The sequence below is a fragment of the Leucopleurus acutus genome (genome assembly GCF_964270905.1).
Source record: "Leucopleurus acutus genome assembly, chromosome: 15".
Lineage (NCBI taxonomy): Eukaryota > Metazoa > Chordata > Mammalia > Artiodactyla > Delphinidae > Leucopleurus > Leucopleurus acutus.
In genome coordinates, this window is record NC_139157.1 from 68,385,469 (window position 1) to 68,406,841 (window position 21,373).

Here is a 21,373-nt window from a genome sequence, read left to right on the forward strand (position 1 = left end):
TTTGTTTCTGGCACTCTTATTACCGAAATTAGTCAGTCTTGAACTTCTAGGTTGGCTTAGTTTTCTATTTCCCGGTTGTTAAATCACTGTGGGAGCGGTACCAGGACAACTATGTCCTGAATTTTAAAGGTTTTTTTTTTGAGCCTGCTTTCCGCACTGGTTGACTTTCTTTTCTCCCACTCTCTCTGAGCGTTTTCTTTTTTCTCTTTCGCTCTGTTCCTTTTACACTCAAGCTGTGTAGGGGGATTTAAATTCCAATTCGGAACTCGGCATCGCGCGCCTTGAATGACGGGAGTCGTAGTTTCCATGACTCCTCCCTAATCGCTTTTCACGCCGATTCCTCCCGACAGGGAAAAACTACAACTCCCAAGAACGCACCATGGGGGTGGCCAGCCGCCCATGCGCACGCGCCCTGAGGCCGCAGGATTTGAATCGGCGGCGTTGTTATTGACGCCATATTGGGGCCGGCGGCGGGTGGAAGAGTCGTACAGTGGAGAGGGAAGCGGCTGGACGTGTTGGGTGGCGCTCCTGCCGCCGCCGCCACCGCCACCTCTCAATCCCGCCGCATCGACCGACGCTCTCTAGCTTCTGACGCTGCTCGGGCGTCTTAGGAGCCGCGTTGCAGCCTCACACCTCACGGGGCTGGTTTAGACTTCTGAGGGAGCCGGTCTTCGCGCAGGAGCGCCTCAGGCGCGGCGCAAAGCCCGAACGGACGGCGGGGGCGGCCGGAGCCTCTCCCGGGGGAGCCGCGCCTGAGGAGGCGGAAGAGCCCCCACCCCCGACGCGGCTGGCGTGAGCCGCCGCCACCGCCCCTCCCGCCCTCGCCCCGGCCGGCCCGGGCCACTGCCCCTGCCGCGGAGGCAGCAGCAGCGGCGGCGGCTCTACTCCCCTTGCCGGCGCTCCGCCACCCGCTTTTCCGCTATTGAGCCGGTCAGTTAGGCTCTTTTCGGGGCCCCGCTCTGCCCCCCTTCCCTCGTCCTCCCCTTCCCGACCCTACACGAGCCCGACACCCCGGCCATGGCGTGCGGAGCCACTCTGAAACGGACTCTGGATTTCGACCCGCTGCTGAGCCCGGCGTCCCCGAAGCGGAGGCGATGTGCGCCATTGTCGGCGCCCACCTCGGCTGCCGCCTCCCCGTCGTCGGCCGCCGCGGCCACCGCCGCCTCCTTCTCGGCCGCCGCCACCTCGCCGCAGAAGTATCTCCGAATGGAGCCATCTCCCTTCGGCGATGTCTCCTCCCGCCTCACCACAGGTGGGACTCGGCCCCTCGGCCGCCGTGGGGGGAGGGGGTGAGAGGACTGGGGGGCCCGGGCCGCGGCCGCGGGACTGGGCTGCCAGACCGCCCCCATGCTTAGCGGAGCCCTCGGGCGACCACAGTTCTTTTCACGAGCTCCTCCAGCCTCGGAGACACAATGGGAATGGCCTTGGGGGGGGGGTCGGGAGGGGGGGTGGGTAGGGGCCGTGCCTCGCCGGGTATTGTGGGGAAGAGGAAGGTCCTTTTCTTTGCGCCGAGGGACCAGAATTGAGCGTTTCCGTAGTCTGGAGAGCCCAAGCGGAAATGATCAGAAAGGGTGCTACACGGAAATCTAGGCAAGCGAAGGGTCACGCGTTTCACCCGACTCTTGGTGGCTGTCTCCCCGGCATCGATTGGTTGCACCTATCAAGTCTGGAACTGGGTGGTTGGAGGCGAAGCGGCAGCCCCTCCTCCCTTTCAGACATGGCTGATTTTAGTACGGAGGGGGTGGGGAGGGATGTCACTGGGGCGAGATCTAGGCCTGTCATTAATCACCCACAAGAACGCCACTTGGGCTGAGTCAAGACCTGTTTCCCTAGCAGGGTCAACAACAAAGAAACTGCTCTTCCCGACTGCCGTAATCTGATCGCACTATATGTCTAGACCTTGAGAAACTCGAACTTTTAATGAAAAGCAAATTGTATTGAAAATCGGGGCTGAGTAGTTGCTTTTAGTTGGAAGTGCTTTATTTCTGCCCGATAAAGTCTGTTGGGAGAAAAAGCCCAGGCCTTGGGAATAATAAATCAACCCAAGATTCCAAGGGACTTAAGACTATTTCTGCTTTTCATCTTGAGACATTTCCTGAAAGTGACTGTGGGGAACTACCTTTTGGCTGCTTTGTACTGCATGTGTGTGTTCATTTTTTTCTGTACTTTGAAAATCCTTGTGTGCTCCTGGCACAATCTTAAGATAGGTTTTTGTGGACTGGTAGTGTAAATGTTTCCTTTGTGTGTGTAGCAAGCAAAGGTTTTCTGTGTGTTAGCCTTTGGTAATAACATGATCTGTAGACAAAGCCTTTTCATAATTTGATTTACATGTTTCTTTATCGTTAGCTTAAAAAAAAAATTTGTGGGCAGTATTTACCTGCATTTGGTAACTTCCATTTGGAATTGACTTAGTTTTGTTTTTTTTTTTAGGTCAGATTTTTAAAATATCCTTCCCCAAATATATGGGGAGGACCTCAATGCCTAGGCTACCATTTTTTGCTATTGAAACAATGTCAAGAATGAGCTCCTGGTGGTTAACATTATTTTTAGAGTTTGTCTTTTTAGTGAAATGCTGTCATTGAAAATTGAAATGATACTGTGGAGTCTGTACCTCATAAGGCCACTTAAAAATAGCTCTAGCTAACCAGCAATAAATTTCATTGGGGGGGGTGTGAATTAATACATTGTTAGGTTTGGGAGTTAAAGTATATCTAAATGCTAAAATAGTCTTGAGCATATAAGGTAAGTCAGCTAGGGGCTATATTTGTTCTCACTTTAAAGGGAATTAATTCAGAAAGAATTGTGATCCTTTGCAAATTTGTCATTTCATTGATATATTTGAAGCATTGGCTAATGCAGTTGGCTGCACATTATGTTACATTTCAGTTAAGTGGACGGTAATAGTAAAATGACTGGAATTATTGGAATCGTTTAAGCCTACTGATTCAGATTCACATTTTCCAAAATATTGCTGTTTTGTTTTTCAAGGTGTTTTTGACATCTACTCGAAGTTTGATCATATCCTGAACTCTAAAACCACACCCTGATATTTATTTAGCCTGTGAAAAGTTTTTTTAAGCTATTTCAACTAGAGAAAAGCAGTTAAAAGTGCATAAGTTTTGAATTGCTAAAATTTATGTTTTTAACTATGATTTTGAATGACACTTTACACGTAATTTAATTTAGCCTTGTGTTTACATGGCCAGTTTTGGGCATGCTCCTGTAATGGTTTTTGTAATCATGGTGTCATAATGGGAGCTGCAGTGTTGTGCAGGTATCAGAGAGCTTCCCAGTTTTCATGTTGTCTAACTTGGAAATAATTTTCCCAAATACCTAATTTTTAGATTCCTATTTTAAAAGCGGTCATACCTAAACTTTACAAGAGCGAATACCCATATGTCCTTAGCAGAAATAAGTAGCTGGGATTGGGAACAGAAAGCAACTTACCAAATTGAGATTGATTGGGGCTCTATGGAATCTCTTTGTTTTCACTTCTGTGAGTTCAAATATAATTTAAACAATATACAACTAGACTACTGAAGTGAATTTTTTTTCAGAGCATGTGCACAATTTATCATGATTTTATCATTCTCTGCATATGTATATAGTGTTTTCTGATATGTAGCTGAAGTCATGTTGAGGCTTTACTAGTAGTTTCAGGAACTAGGACATCTGTTTTAAACCCAACTTTGTTTTTTGTTTTTGTTTTAGTCATCCCAGGAAGGTTATTCCAAAGTTTGACTTGATGACTATTATTTAAATCAATATTTTTCAAACTAGTGCAACTTAATACCAGGAAAAATGAAAGAGCTGGCAAATAAATTTTATTGGAACACAGCCATGCTCATTCTTTTTTTTTAAGTATTGTCCATGTCCCTTGAAGGCTACAGTAGCGGGGTCGAGTAATTGTGACAGAGACTGTATTTTCCCAAAGCTCAGATATTTACTGTCTGGTCCTTTTCAGAAAAAGTTTGCCCAACCCTGGTTAAGGGTGTCAGCAGTGAGGTCTGTAATAACCCCTGGATGTGGAAAAGGAAAAGTGAATGACAACTGAAGGTGTGTGGGAGGGGAACCATTGGCTGTGGTTGGGAAAATGAATGCCTCTCCTAGCTTCATTAGTACTCATCCTGGCAAGTTAGTTGAAAACAGATTGAGTGTTCTGTCCTTGTCGATTGGTTTTTGAAACATCTCAGAATATTATCATTTAGGCAAAAGATTATCGTGACATTCCCAAGAACAAAATTATTTTAATAAAACCAAAATATTATACTTGTCAGTCAAATCCAAGACGTTGTTATTCATAATTGTGTAGTGAATGAATGAGTGGTTGAGTGAAGTGATCCCTCTATGGACTCAACCTATTTGTGAGTTTGCTAGGCACCTTTATATATATTGTTTGACTTGTTACCATTGCTGTAGTCTGCCTGAGGAATTCAGTTGGATGAAGAGTTAAATGCCTTTGTAAAAACTCATTGTATTTGCTGGAAACTTGCCATCAAGAATGGAAATTGCAGCTTGTGAATGGGGAAGGGTTTACAGGAACTTAGATTGTTTTGTAGACATTGATACATGCCTGCAAATGGAGACACCAGCTGGCTTAAATGAAGTATAAATGGTTCTACACAAACAAATGAGATGTCTGTTGGAGGAGGCAACATTTCATTTCAGATGTCATTCATATTGAGCCAGAAGTGTTTTTAATATTTTGTGGTTATTTAGACAGCTGTTAAGTTGCTTCTAGTTTCTCAGTGGATTTGGCAAATAAATTGTTTTTAATGGTCTTTGTACTTTGGATTTCAAACCTGATATTTTATTTAGGACTGCGTATGTAGCTGCATTTATTTAATAGTTGTATGAATTATGCATTTAATAATCATGTACGTTTATAGCCATTAAAAGCAGCATGCAGTTGTGTTCATTATTGAGCTATTTTGTTTTGAAAGTAGGAAAATGAAAGCCTATCTTGAGCACAGAAACACATCGGGTAAACATGGCTACATCAGAGGACAGGGTTGTTAGCTCTTCTTTAGGTGAAAATGCTCCTAGCCACCATGGTTGCCACAGAGACATACACTAAGATGTAAAGGAGAATAATAAATGTATTCAGTTTTCTTAAAGGGCTTTATAGGAAAGAGAATATATTGGGTATTATTCAGATAGATCTTTCCTATGTGTTTAGATAGACCCAGGAAGACAGTGATAGAAACGCTTTTGTTTTGAAAGGTTGAGAATAAGAGATTCATTGGAAGTGCCCAGTTTTGTGTTATTTTTCCTCTTAGAAAAGAAACCTTTGATTCTCTTTCCATGTAAAGAAGAATGCAATAATGATAGCATAGGTTAAGTTTGGACCTCTTGGATAGTTGGTTCATGAAACAAGATAATGAATGGTACTGGGGTTGGGTCTTTTCAAGTACTCATAAGTGAATTAACCAGCAGTTTATGGTCCTTGCAGTCTTTGCATTAATACTGTGCTAGTACTCTTGACTCACAGAATGTTCTCTATGCATGTGTGAAACCACAGTGAATTTCTTGACTTTGAGAAGACTACCTACAAGGGTGGAATACTTGTTCAAGCCTATATGAACCATCTGCAGATGGTAAAGAGGTCTTCACAAATGAATCTAGTTTAAGAGATTCATCTTCAGTTTTACTGCTGAGCATAAGGATTCTAGAACTCAGCTTACCAATGTTTTACAACTTTCTAAACACCTGAGAAATGTGATGCATCAGTGGCAGTCTTTTAGCAAAGACTGTTAGTTAAAAGGAATGTCCCCTGGATTTTGAGGGGATAGATGGGACTTGTGGAGTTTGAAAGTAACCCCAGAGGTATTCTTATCTGCCATCCTTTCCCTCTTAATATCTTACCACAAATAAAGTTTTAAAATATTTACTGAATGTATTTGTTGAATTAATCAAGCCTTGGCATCTCCCAAGGTTCTTAGAGACTCGGAAATTTAAGAAAAAAATCCAATTTCATTTCTGCTCCTCCTTCTATACCACTTTTTCTTTTTAGATGTTTTGTGACAATAAAGCCACAATATGTGACAACATATATTTTTAATTGTGACTCAAACAAATAAGTAGTAACAAGAAATACAGCATTTATTTAGTTTAAGACTTTGAACAATACTTCTTTGAGGTGCTTGAAATCTACTCAGTATTCCCTCATCTTTCTGGACAGTGATGATAAACATGGTTTTGTGCGTTTCAGTATTTGAAATAGCCCATTTACAAGGATTTTACCATTTTCAGAGATTTGCTGTTTCGAAGAATTACATTTTTAAAGATTTTATGTGATTTTTAGGAGAAAATATTTTGTAATATGAAGTTCTGAGCTTTCATTTCTAAAGGGATTGAATGATTTAAGTTAAAACAAAATTTTTTTTGCATGATGAGAAGATACTGCAGTTATAATTGAGCAGGGAAAGAATGCTTGCAGGTAAATTAAAAATCTAGTGTATGTCAAGTTGTCAGCTTTGATATTTATTTTCAGCCTTTTGATCATAATTTTGCATTATGCCAGATTGTGTAATCTTTCTTGTGATGATAGGTTTTTTTGGGTAGTGGTAGTGGTAGTGGTTTTTATCCTTCCAGCGCTAGAAAAACAGCTCAGAATATGCTTGTAGTTTGTCTTGGAGTATAGCTTTCTTCCTCCCTTTACAAATGGTAAGTCATTAATTTTTATCTGTCACAAATGTCATAGGCAGGTCATCCTGAAATATAAATGCTTTGCAACATTTTGATTTTATTAAAATGTGATCTTTTTTTACTGTGATTTTTTTTCAGTAATACAGCCTTTGAGTTTGACTTAATTTCTATATCTATTCATGTATCTGGATTTTCTCAGCATTATTAAAAATCTAAATACTTCCTCTAGAAGTCACTTGTTCAAGCTTTTATGAACCTCATTTGAGTTCCAGATTCTATGCTGGTTAGGCAAAGAAAAGACAAAGTCTGTCCAGGGACTGACAGAGCTGCCACTGCTGATACTTTTTAAAGGCAGCTAAACTAGAATAAAAATACCATAAACTTTATCAAAATACCTATTTTAATTCTTGGTGGACAGTTGTCCACGTTAGCATTATTTTCACCTTTGGCAGCCTAAGCACTGAAATTGGTTTACTTAATTAAGTCACACTTTTACTGTTGAAGCTTATGTATTGGCTGTTTCTGACTGTTTTAGTCTGTGATGTGCATTCTGACTTCGGTTTATTAGCATTTATTTTCATTTCCGTTAATGTTAATTCTTAGAATACTCCATCTAAAGATCAAACTAAAGGGAGGAAGTTTGGAGGGAGGGACCTGGAAGAGTTGATTTTCTTTCTTTTGTTTCTTTAAAAAAAAAATAGTATCATTGAACTGATGTAGCAATTAAAGAATAGAATGTGGAGTAGAATTTGAAAGATTGCAGAAAGCCAACTTTTCAAACATTACTTTCCTTGAACTTTGCCTTTTGTTACAGAAGATTGCCTTGTTCCTAGTGCTGATATATAATTCTCTGGAAGAAAAACTTGTCTAAGCAGTGTAATTGGTTAGAAGTGTAGGAGGTTTTAGGTGGTTGTGACAGAACAGGGGAACCTGATCCATGGCCCAAGGTGAAATAGTACATTATCAGAAGCTGGTCTTGTAATCAGTCCTGTATGTGTGGTAATGCCGACCTACCAATTTAGAGTAATTCCTAACTTTGGAAACACCAATAAAACATTCTGGTTAGTTATAGATGCCTGTCCTCAGCAGGGGCAGTTTAGAGACACTTGAAGCATCCTTTTTATAAATACCCGGATGTAACATGAAAATTTCTTATAATTATTTTGTTACAGCCAGTGATTGCAATTGCAGGGCTCTAGGTAAATGAGAATTATGCTCCGTTTTGGTCACTACCTTCTTAACAGTCATAGAGTTTGACGTTTCAGTGTATGAAGTATTAATAATACGTGGCAGTGGATCCCTCTATTCTAACTGATATCCTGCTTTTTAAGAATTCGCTCTCCTCCTTGTGATACATTTTAACTTTAGGTACTCAGCGGAATATTGGCTAGGTGTACTAATACTGGAGAGGGTAGTAGATGTTAAGAGGTTAGGCCCTGAGATCAGGCTTGGGTTTACTTTCTTCCAGCTGTATGACCTTTCAGAAGACATTGAAGCAAAGCCTCATTTTCCTCATCTGTAAAATTACGCATATGATTATAGTAGTATCTGTCTCCTAGAGATGTTGTGAGAATTAAGAGCATTTCCTGTCCCTGAGTGCTGGAGATAGTTACAGTAGGGCAACTTCAAACGGGACTTTTTACATTGTCCAGCAGTCCTGCCATTTTTCAGTGAATAACCATGCCTTTTACTTCACAGAAAAAATAGAGTCCATCAAATGGTAGCTGCTTCATTTTTCCCAGTATCAACACTACCAATGGTTGTGTCTTTTTTTTTTTTTTTTTGTATCATTGAGGAAGATTAAATGAATAGTGAGGGAAGAATCCCACTTCTCTCCAAAGGAACCTTACCTGATTTTCTCAACCAGATCTTTGCTTTTGGCTTTAAATATGGTCAGGCTTCCCATTATAAAGTAAATGAAGCATCCTCATTTTCCTCCAGCAGTCATCCAGAATTCTCCACTTCAAAACCAAATTCAAAGAGCTTTCAGGTAGTCTACTTGCTTCCATTTCTTTGGCTGCTCTCAACTTACTCCTAGTATATTTGTATCTCAGACAGCTTTTGTCAAGCCACTGATGACTTCCATGGCACACAGTCAATCCTCATCTTGTTTGACCTTTCTTATTACAGCATTCACACTGCTGACACTCCCTTCTTTTTGAAATACCTTTTGTATTTTAACCTTCTGCGATAGCACTGTTTTCTTCCACTTCTCCAGCTGCTTCTCCAGCTGCTTTTTGTCTTCATCTGGCCATAAACTTAGGAGTTCTTTAGTTCTAGGTTCAGCTCCATTCCTGTCTAGCTTAGTAGCTCCCTAAGTGACCACATGCATGCTCCTGACTTCCTACAGGTGACTTTCTAATTTATATCTTTAGTTCAGACCGTTCCTCTCAGGTCCAGCCATGGGAAGTTTAGACTTTTTATTGTCATACCTTCCCAGAAGGCTTTCTTCGCCCAGAAGTCAGAATTTTCTCAAAATCTGTTGACTTTTAAGTATTCACAACTAAGTTACAAAATACATGGGATAAACAAAAGATGTCTGTAGGTTTCCAGTCAGTGTCTTCTGGCGTAAGAGGTAGTCTTACTTGCTCTTTTTAAAGCAGACAGAATCGAAAAGCAAATGCATTTGTCTACTTTCAATCACATAATGAATATAAAATTCATATAAATGAATCAATGTATGTATGTTACTGTCATGTAATGAATCTCTTTAAGTAGGTCCAAGTTTAAATTGATTTACAGAATATTTTCCTGCTTGGGTGGGGTGGTATGTCTGTCTCAGAACGACAAAAGCCATCCAGGTGAGAGTGGCAAAATGAATTAGATCATCCTTAATATTTTGGTACTTGTAATAATCTCTGCAGTTACTGCTTTCCTTCTCTTCCCCTCCATTTCTTGGCATGTCCAATAATACATAAACCAACCACTTTTCATTTTAATTGCCACAGTAGAGGAGTTATTATTTTAAGCAGGGGATAGAAATTTAAATATCCATAGTTCAGGCAAGTAATAAAAATGAGTGAACAAGGTGAGGACTTGTGAATTCCAGTCTTGCTCCTGGCCTGCAGCATCACCTGGAAACTCAATAGAAATGCCTAACTCAGGCTCCGTCCCTCATAGTCTTCATTTTAACAAAATCCCCAGGTGGTTTGCGTGTGCATTAAAGCTTTAGAAGCACTTGAGAACTTAAGCCCAAAAGGTAGCAGCCGCTCTTCAGCTGAATTTTGCCACATAGTCCAATACCTCCTCGCCACTCCCCCGCAACAGCAGTAGCCAAAAATCTGACTTTTAATGTAAAATTACCCACTTTTAAATGTTGGCCACATTGTTTTAAAAAGAAAGTATTCAGGCCAGACATGTCTTTGGGTTCCATTTAGCTCCTAAATCATCAGTTTGCAGCCACTGGTTTCCAGGTATGCTGTATCTCGATATTTATGTGCATATGTGTGTTTTGGGTGTCCTAATGTGTGTTAGTGTTCTTCTTTAGCTTGATTGTGCTGCCCTACAGCCCTCAAGGAGTCTGCTCTCTGTCCTTCCAAACCTTACCTTGTTTTGATGGCCCATGGTTAATTGGAATAGAAGCTGAAACTTGCCTTGGCACTGAATGTTTTCTGTAGCTTGCATATTTGGGTTTTGGGTTTTGGATGGTCCAGTTTCCCCTTTCTCTTCACCATTTACTTCTTTTTTTTGGTTCTTACTACTCAGTATTTTCCTAGCTTGTAAGCTATTTGAGAAGACATTTGCAGATAGTAAAGAAGTAAACAACAAAAGCAGCGTGGTTAACATATATCCCTTTAGAATCTAGTGTAATATAAAAGAGGTATGAAACTTCTTGGATATCAGGGAGGAGCTACCTGCTGATTGAGCATTGTTGGACTCCTTGCATTTAGTGACTCCCATTGTGCAGTTAATTTGTAATTTATACTTAGACCTGAAGGATTTTAATAAATTGAGCCATTTATTTCAAGTAAGTAATCATTGGCTACTATAGTTCCAGTGAAGTAATAGAATTTGACCTGTAGTAATTACAGTTATTTCTCCTCTTGTAGGAGATAAATGAATGCCTCATACAGTAAAATATTATGTAATGTAAATTTAGAATCTCAGCCAGTTGCTTTTAAAGTACTGTAGATACAACTTAACAGTCTTATGTTAAAAATTTGGTTCCAGGTTCCTTTGACATAGCAGTAATTTTGAAGTAAATTTAAAATGGCATCAGCTCATTCTTTTTAGTTAGATAGCTCTTGGCTGGATAAGAACATTGTCCTTAAGGTTCCCTCGAGGAGTCTATAAGAACTGTGTTAGTTTCTGATCAGATGATCTGGGAGAATAGCTGAATTACAAAGATGGGTCTCCATAGCAACTCTGAACTCTTGTGTGTTTTAATTTATAAAGTAGACATGGCAATGTCTGTGTAGTTCTGAGCTCTAGATTTGGTCTGTTATTTTATTTGGAACAGTTTCCGTTTTAGGTCTTAATGGCTACTGCAGGTTTTCTGTACTTAATTGTGTACAGATTTTTCATTTCATTTGTGTTCCTCCCTAGCACTGACAGGCTTTCAAGATTTATTTCATTTTTAATCCCATTGTTTGAGTTAAATCTGTTTGGATGAACTTTTACCTTGTTTGTTTTCAAAGGTACTCCATAGAGAAATTAGCATATTAGGTGATAATAAAGGGGTTTTACACACCTGAACTTAAAACTGTTAACGAAGCCTTACTGTTTGATCTAGTAGGAAAACAGGAAGTCCATGCAAGTCTGGAGCAAAAGTTTAGTTTCACATATCACCAAGTTTTAGACATCTTATGGTTATGAACTCTACTCTAAAGAGATACTTGACAACCCCTCACCGCCACCCCCCATTTTGTGGTTCTCCTTTAAACACATTTCTGGTTGCTTTTAATTCCATTTTCCCTTTGCTCTCAGTCCCATCTTGATGCTGTTTCTCTTACCATTATCAACTCAGTTATTTTTTGTATCCCATCAACTTTCTCCTGTTTATATTGTTGACCTTGTTCATTGTGACCAGGGTTTTTCAAGTAATCATTGGCAACAAAGATGAGTAAACAGGCTTTATTGCCTCAGGCCAGGCCTTTCTTTTCTTTTCACATTTACCTAGGTGTTTTTGTTTTATATATATTTTAATATTCCAAAGGAATAAGTGCTGGCTCACTGACAATCTGCCTATTACGGAGAATTTTATTAGCATTCTCAATGGTATTTACTAGATTTGAGAATGCAAATGCCATTAGTCATAAATTTGCTAATTCTGACTTTCACTTAACCTAGTACAGTGCAAGAAACTCTTACAAGTTATTTTACAGTTAACCTTTGAACAGTGTGGGCTTGAACTGACAGGTCAATAGTAAATACTATAGTACTACACCATACAAAGGTGGTTAAATCCAAGGATGTGGAACCCCGCCTACGTGGAGGAACCGTACTCTAGGATACAGGGGCCAACTACAAGTTAATGTGGATTTTTAACTGCGGAAGAGTCTGCACCCCCAAATCCCCATGTTGTTCAGGGATTGACCGTGTAGTATAAGGGTGATGTAGTTTTAAGGATTTTGAAAAGGGATATACTACAGCCATTTGTAAAGTAGATTGTGAAAATAACTCCATATTTTGCTCTAAGTGATTTGCTGCAAATTTAATCTTTGCTTCATAAGCCAAATATGAAGTCTGCATGATTAAAACTGATAATGTTAGTGAAGCTTTATTTGACTTTCTTTAAGGGACTGGTAAATTTTTTTGGCAACACAATGTCAGAAGTTACAGGTACTTGGAGTAAAATGTCACATTCTAGTTTGGTAAGAGATGGCTAGATTTAAGTAGTTTAAGACTAAGTAGACATAGGTACTTTATTGATGTATGGAAGGCCTGTATCCAGCTGGCATGGAAGCAACTAAAGTTGGCCAAATATGTAGGTTGAGCTTAAAATGTGAATTGTGGAATATTGAATCTGGGGAGATTTCTTGGTTATTAGCTTCAAAACTGCATATACCTCTGAACCAAGATAACATGAACTTGAAGCTTGTAGTTAGCTTTTTGCTACTTTGAGTGTTGAGGGTTTTGGTCAAGTTAAATTGGACCATTCACTTCATAACGGTGTTGATCACGTTACCAGTATTAGAGCATCTGAGGGCACAGTGAGGCTTAGATGACATAGTTGTATCATAATAGATATAAAAAGCAGTGCAGCAGTATTTGAAATTCTTCAGCGCTAACTGACAATATCAAGTGTTGGCAAAGATGTGGAGAAGCTGGAACTCATACATTACTGGTGGGAATGCAAAATGTACAGTTACTCTGGAAAATGGTTTGGCAGTTGCCTACAAAGTAAAGCTATGCACTTACCATATAATCAGGCCATCCAGTTCCACTCCTAGGTATTTACTCAAGAGAAATGAAAATTTGTCCACCTATAGACTTGTACTTGAATATTCATAATAGCCCCCAATTGGAAACAATCCAAATGTCTGCTAAAAGAACGGCTAAGTTGTGATGTATACACAATGGAATACTAATTAATAAAAAGGAATTACTGGTTGATGCAACATCATGTGTGAATCTCCAAAGCATTTTGCTGAGTGAAAGGCGGCAAAAATCTACACTCTTAGAAAAGGCAAAACTATAATGACAGCAGATAAGTAGCAGTGGTGTTGGTAAAGGTGGTGAATAGGAATATGAGAGAACTTTTGGGGGGTGATAAAGTTCATTATTGTGGTTGTGGTTCCAGGGCTATGTATGCACTTGTCAGAACTCATCAAACTACATTTAAATTGGTGAATTCATTTGTAAGTTATGCCTTACAGTTCCTTTGCTTGTAATGATGTCTCTTAAATATTAGATGGGTACAGCGGTTTTATAAAGCTATGTTATGTTAATCCTAGGCTAGATCTTGTTTGAGACTTTCAGATGAACAGATTGAGTCTGTTACAACTATTCTTTTGGTACATCTTAGTTGTACTTTGGTTGATTTTGTGAAGCAAAAGGAAGAATAATCTGAGGACAGCTGTGTGGTGATCAAAGAATAAGTCACACAAAAGAGGTTAAGGTTAAAAGTTACTTTGTGCTAATATATTTGAAGTCTTTGGTTGTGAATAAACTTTAGGATGCTTTGAATGACACTTTTGATCAGGATGATGGTAGCTTTGAACATAAAATGATAAATGAGTGAAGCTTGCTATGAGATCGAAACATCATTACTTTAGAAACCTTTTAGAATATCGCTACTGAAAGAGTTATTTAAGAAAAATGAGGATATGTGTGCCTGACCTGGTTGGTATAGGATGTTGCACTAGTTTTATTGGTCACCTCTGTGAATCTTAGGAATCCTGTTTTCTATCAAGGTGCTTAACTGTTCAATAGACAGCCATTTTATTTCACACTGGTAACTTTGTTTTTAAATTATAAACAATTTCACATAAATGGAAAAGGAGTGAACATGACCATGTTTAGTATAAACAAATGTTAACATTCTGAAAAATATTAAATACAGACATTCACACAACCATCCTGAGGTTAGTTATTCCAATGTGTGAGTTCGCATTCGTGTATATGTAAAATGGATTTGTTTACACACAACATTTACATAAATGAAATCTTCACTGGATGTATCTTTTGCAGCTTTTTATTTTTTGATTTCTAATTATCAATACAATAATGAAACTGGCAGAATCTAAATGCTTACGGGACTGATTGATGTCCCCTCTCTGAAAAGCCCTAAAAGTTCTTACTGGGAAATGAAGTGAAAAGAGAGATAAGTATATACCTAAAAACAAAACAAAACAAAACAACACCTCTAGTATTAAATTTTTTAAAAAGGATCGTTTTCATCTTACCTAAATCTTTAGCCTTCAGTTGAGTTTCAGTTCATTTTGAAATTGCATCATTGTAGAATTGTTGAAATTATACTCCATTATATTTATGAAACATCTTATTGCCTGTTATTTGTTTTGGATTGGGATTAATAAACTTCTTGGGATGTAGTTTTCACGTGGATAACTATTAATTTAGGAACTATGGTGGTGGTGAGAAAGTCTATTTGGATGGGAGTGGAAACCTCAGGGAGGGATTTTCTGGAGAGGCTAAATGGTAACTATTTTGAATTAGAAATCTTCTAAAATGTATCATACTGGCCTGAAGGATATGTCCCTTATACTTGTTTACTCCTGGTTTGGTTGAAGATAATGGCACTGTGGTGTAGTGGTTCTTAATTGAGTATCTGTTATGTACCAGTCACGTTACATGGGTTTTTACCCTAAAGATTCAGAACAGTACTTTGCTGCTAATGCTGTAATATTCATCAATTCTGTTGAGCTTAATATTAATGGCTCTGGTCATTTAATGTATGACAGTTTTTTAGTTCACATCTACTGTGTCATTTTGCTGACCTGCTACTGTCACTTCCCACTGGTGTGTGCCTGTATTTACATAGTCCTCCCTGCTTCTAATTATTTATGGTCTTAGAAAAAGCCTGTTAGTTTAATAGTTATGTGTGTGGTGAATAAATGACCTTTGAGTTTGGTACTCTTCAGAATCTGAGTTAAGTACGTGTTTCAGTTCACAGACTCCCTTATCTTTATGGTGAATGAAAAACTTATTTTTTTTACTAGTCAGTGCTGAGAAAGAATGGTATTGTAGAATAGCTGGATTCCAGGTGGTGTGTATGTGCTGTTTCTGAATGAGTGTCCCCATTATGCTGAAACTAATTCCTCCCAGAACATAAGTTTTCTAGATATTATTTGAAGAGAATATTTTTGGTAGAACCCAACCTATTTTTTTTAACTTGAAAGTTTATATCTTGCCAAATTTTGACTTTTTTCTTTTAGAACAAATTCTGTACAACATAAAACAAGAGTATAAGCGCATGCAGAAGAGAAGACATTTAGAAACTAGTTTCCAACAGACAGATCCATGTTGTACTTCTGATGCACAGCCACAGGCATTTCTCCTCAGCGGACCAGCTTCACCAGGTAATAACAGACTTACTAAGTAACATTTCCTTTCACTTATTATGGGAAAAAGTAATACAAGTTGCCTTCGGTCATCAAGCTCCTGTTTCTCCCCTTGCTTAAAAAAAAAACATTTATACGAATAATTCATGATCTCTTAAAAATGTGGTACAAAAGTAATAGCTACCTGGATTCTCATGACTCAAAGACAACCACCTGTATATAGTATCTCCTAAGTGGACTTCCCCATAAATGCTATGATTTGTAGCCTCCATTTAAAACAAAAAAAAGATATAGCCACGTTTCTCTATTAGGTATAGATGTACCTTGCCATGGCTGAATACGATGCCATTTTATGGATTTCCCATAATTATTTAATAATGATAGACTCAGAATTTCTGCTATTACAGTATTTACAAAAATGTCCCTGAAAGTATACCCTCACATACTTGTGTTTTAGGATAGATTCCCTAAAGGTTGATAATTTTGATCCTATATTGGTTTTTCCCTGCCTCTTGTTGGAGAGAATAGTTTGCAAATACACTTTTTAAAATGTAAGGTGTAAAACTCAGGGCTGTTTGAAGTGAAGGGAAAGTTAAACTTCTTACTAAAGAAGAGCCATCAAAAATGGTTCTTACTTTAGTAAAGTTCTCAGCGAACATAGTTTTTTGTGTGACAGTAGTTGCCTGCTTGCCTTGCCTTCCCTTCCCTCCCAGCAGGGAAAGAAAAACCAGGCAGAATAACAAAACAAACATTCACAGGCTATAAAACAGTCAAATAAAATTAGATTAGGAAACATGAAATTGTTCAGAACTAAATTCTGCAGTATTCCTGCCAATTTGGGGGGCCAGGTATAAGTGGGTGAAACTTGGTAAGGGGAGGTGAGGGTAGAGACAAGACTCTACCCTCAGCGGGAACCAAGCTCATCATAATTCATCACTTCTTAGAATATCAATGAACTGGCAGTCTCAACTAACAAAGCTGCGAATTTGAAAGTAAATAAAGATAGAGGCTTACTTTTTAGTAGCTGTGGACTGAAGCTGGTATAGTTTATTCTTGTATACCAGAATACAAGGATTCTGGTATTCTGTTACAGCTTGTTGGTAGACACAGCACAAACAAACATATTTTTTTTTTTTGGACATAGTGGTCCCAGTCATGCAAGTTACAAGGAGCAAGTGAAAAGAGGAATTGGGGCAGATAAACAGGACAAACAATTGATAGCAAAAGTGTGTATTTGTGTGTGTCTAGAATACTTGCAGCAGTGTTACCGTGGATGACTATCATAATCCTGAGTTCGCAAAGATTAATTTCAGATGTTTTTTTCAAGAAAAGAGGAATGTTTTTGGAAAATCAGAGTGCCTTAAGTAATACTTTTAAGAGGAATGCATTCTGAAGAAACTGCTACTAAGTGGCTGCTACATTATAATCTTTAAGGATGCTGAACCATGAAATTTAATGTTGAATATTAGGGATATATTCTCAGTATTTCTTTTTATAAAGTCTCTCCTAGCTGATATCATTAATTTAAAAACAAAAAATTAAGTTTGTATCTGGTCACATTGTCTCCACTCACCTTCACACTTTTTCCGCCTTATATTTGATGGCATACATCTTGCTGTGTTCTTCCAAAGCCATAAGCTGATAGGATTAAACCTGTTTTAAGACTAGGGAGATGCTGTGCTAAAAGCTGATAGAAAAATGCTTTTATTGATACATAAGCATTGAAAACATCCAAGTGAAACCTCCTCAGTTAGATGATGCTTTCTGTGATGGCTCTAAATCTGGTGCCGTTTTTGTTGTTGTTCATGTTGTACATAGGGACTCCATCAGCAGCCTCCTCACCATTAAAAAAAGAGCAGCCCTTATTCACTCTACGGCAGGTTGGGATGATCTGTGAACGTTTATTGAAAGAGCGTGAAGAGAAAGTTCGAGAAGAGTATGAAGAAATATTGAACACAAAACTTGCAGGTATGAGATGAGTTTTAGAGTCTCCCAGAAACTCATCCTAAGAAATGCATTCTTTCCCACATACACTTCACATCAGTTAAATTACCCTTTCTATACACTGGTACAGGGTATTTTCTAAGAACAAGAGAATTTCAATTCAAGAAAGGAAATGAACTTTCCTATAGGTCGTGGTCCTCCTTAGTGACCTTAAGAAATAGTATGTTAGTCATGTAGACCAGCAGCAGTATTAGGGAACTAGAGTTTTCTTTTGGTATACCCTGTGCTTTGGCTGTTTACTTAGCTCAATTTGGTTGTGGGTTTTTTGACTTTGTATCTTTTATAATTTTGCCATCAGTTCTGGACACTTGAAGTAATCTAACTGGCACTGTGTACCTAATTTTAGAGTATCAAGCTGCTGCAGTCTTCTTTAAATTATCCAAAAAAAATTTTTCCCATAAAATTTAGTAATTTAAATGTAGTAAATATATTATGTATGGTAACTTAATCAGAATTTCCCCCTGGATTTTTAAGCCAGATTTTTACTGGATATTGATATTGTAAACTTCTTGATTAAGGAGTTAAATCAATCACGATGCTAACACAGGTGAGAGAATTTGCTTAGTTTTATAACATCTTTTTCTGTGGCACCTGATTAGGTTACAGGTGGATGTATCATATTTTGGATGTATGGATGTATCTCATATTTTGCTACGCTTTCGTTGTCGTGTTTCCCCTCATTGCAGTAAGTTGCCATTCATAGACCACTTATAATAACTTTCAGAGGAGAAAGATATCCTTTTATTTCAAGCCCTTTAAATTTAATAGGTTAAGAAATAAGCCCCACCCAGCCTATACATGAGGTTGTGTGATTTGAACAAATGTAGGTTTCCTGACTAAGCTCCATGTTCTTTCCATCTGATAAACTATTATTACTGAGGTTTTGTGTCTGATTAAGTGCCAGCTTAGAATTGTCTCACTATATATATTGGACTTTGCAGTTTGTGTGGCTCTAATATATTAGAGAAGAGGGCATTTTTGCAAATCATGTAATTGATGTTTATCTTTATTTATAGAACAATATGATGCATTTGTGAAGTTCACGCATGATCAAATAATGCGACGATATGGAGAACAGCCTGCTAGTTGTAAGTATTTCATCTTTAAACCAAAAACAAGGCAGTCTTTTACGGAGAAGACTTTTGTTATAGTTTATTATAATTATCTTCATACCCAAGAAGAGAATTTAACAAAATCATGGAGAAAAAGTTTGGAGGGAAATAGGCAGCAAAACTTTACTAAGGCTTACTTTTGGTTACTTAAATACCTAGGGGCAAAATATTAGGGATGAAGATTTGGCATGTGTTTAAATTTTGACCTAAACTTAGCCCTAATTTTCCTTTTTTCTCCCTTTAGATGTTTCATGAATCATGTTTTCTACATTTGTGGGCTGCCTTGTTCCTTGTTGCGTTGTTGCAAGAGGTCCCAGTTACAACATGCAGCAATGCCAATACCCCCTGTGAATACAGGTTGTTTCAAGCTTTCGTCAGTGGCAACCACTCCTAGGCAGCAACCGGTTTTGGAAATTTCCTTGATGTCAGTACCACCCGGATGTGGACCTTTGCTACCTGTATTAATGCCAGTGGCCTCATTTGCTGTATCATTACAATTTGGCTTCTTATATTAATGTTTGGAAAGGATTAAAGCTGGTATTCTAAGAACTTGCCCTTCACTGGTTGTGTAAATAAAACTGTAGAATGACAATTCAGATGAAGTTAGTGTGATTTTAATTGTGCACTACAACCAAGCTGTAACCAGTTATTAATAATGTAGAGTGTAATCCCAGGACATTATTAAGCAAATAGCCTTCAGTGCTTCCTGTGAAATAGCGAAGGAGGAGGGCATTTCTGTACTCCAGGACTTCTTGGGGTTTCAGAATGGGTTTATATGATTTACCCCCACCCTTTTTTGGTAGTTTTTATTTATTCTATCAGTCTTTTTAACAAATGTTTATTGCTGCATTTTTTTCCCAGTGTATCATTGTTTTACTGCCCTTGTAGTACTGGAATTTAGTTGGAAGAATAAAACATTTACTTCTAATCTGCTTGTTTTTAATGTACAGATGGGTAGTATTTGAATAAAGCCAGTGTTTTAAACGTAAGCATTGTCCAGGGATCAGTGAAGTTAATTGATAAGATTTCAAAATCAGTCTTTTCACATACCAAGTAATCTAAGATTTGAGTGCTATTTTCACAAACTGAGTTCTGACTCCAAATGGTTTCTCTTCTAACTGACTGCATGATAGGTTAAATAATAGGTCAGTTTTAACAACCAGAATTTTTACCTTTTTTAAAGGACACTATGAAAGCATGATTCAGCACATCTAATTCCCTTTCTATACATGCTTTCCAAACACAGCTTTCCTATGATGAAGTGAGGAAAAATACTTCAGTGAATTCTTTTGTTAAATTCTATTAGCATGTTTCTACTAATTAAGTCATAAATATACTGGGACATAAATATTTATAATTGACCTAATTAGTGGAAGATACAAAAAGAATTTTTTTTCCTCCTTTTTAACGTTAATGATTATATTTCACCAATTCTTTCTTTAAAACAAGGCCAAAAGGGGTATAGGGCTTTCACAAGATCCCCAGGTAATTCATATGCCCATTTAAGTGCCTGAGAAACAATGGTATATAGTGCAGGCTGACCTTAAGTAGGGTGGATAATTCTACCTGATTTTAATGGACTAATTCTCAGCCTCAGCACTGTTGACAATTTGGGCCAGATTCATTCTTTGTTGTGGGGAGACTATCTTGTGCCTTGTAGGAGGTTCAGCAGCATCTCTGGCCTCAACCACTAGATGCCAGTAGCACCCTCCCCCCGTCGTGACAACCAAAAAAGGTGCCTCCAGATACTGACAGATGTCCGGGCTGGGGGAAGAAAACAGTCCCCAGCCGAGAACTGCTGGTGCAGTGGGACAGCATTTTAGAATGCAAGCAGTAAGTTAAATATGGAGGAGGAGGGCAGAGCGACTGTAAATATGCTTTATCCCTTCTCACACCCCAAAATAGTGAACATTCTTTTATATAATAAGCATGTGTGAATTTTTATGTAGATTTAAATTTATAAAAGAGCTGGTTTTTATATTTACCGGGCAAGATATGCTAAAAGGAAATCGGTGCTGGCAATCTGAATGGAGCCACAAGTAATATGTTTTAATTCTAGATTCAGCTTTGATCAAGAACAAAATTTCCTCCACAGCCAAGTTTCTGCTGTCCACCTTAGCAAAAAGTCCTAGCTCATAGGCTGCGTACTGATTTTAAGTAGTGTGTGAGGTAATTTCAGAAAATAAAAAATGTGGGCAACTTCTTGGATGTAGTTAATCCAAGATTTAGACGGACCCAGTAGGTGGTCATTAGTGCAAATAACCAGCCACACTTTGAGTTCCCAAAGGGCCCTGAAACTGCTTCTAGTAAGTAAGTATCTTCAGAATTTAGTGTGCTAACAAACAGTCATCTTATTCTTTTACAGTAAAAGCCAGTGCTGGTGTGGTGCTGTACTCAGGTTACTGTAATGTGTTCAGTAAGTCTCTATTAACAAGGCACATCACCAGGTATAGTTCTTGTATTAGGAAAAATAGGCACAGGCAATCTGAAAAAAATAGATTGTAGGTTTAAAATATCAAAGCTATCTTTGGCCTATGGCAAGACCTTATATCCCTACAGAAAATGGTTTCCAAATGAGACACTGATTGCATGAGCAGTATTAACTGGAGCGCTTTCCCAGGTTCTACCCACAGAGACTGCTTTAGA

The 21,373-nt window shown here is 38.4% G+C and overlaps 1 protein-coding gene across 1 annotated transcript; it reads left to right on the forward strand.

Annotated features, from left to right (window-relative positions):
• Window positions 1-469: 469 nt before the first annotated feature.
• Window positions 470-19,963, forward strand: AKIRIN2 (akirin 2). The gene is made up of 5 exons (XM_082856040.1): window positions 470-1,252; window positions 15,486-15,629; window positions 17,430-17,579; window positions 18,632-18,703; window positions 18,972-19,963. The coding sequence occupies exons 1-5, from the start codon at window positions 1,018-1,020 to the stop codon at window positions 18,980-18,982; spliced, it is 612 nt and encodes a 203-aa protein (XP_082712166.1). The 5' UTR covers window positions 470-1,017; the 3' UTR covers window positions 18,983-19,963.
• Window positions 19,964-21,373: the final 1,410 nt, after the last annotated feature.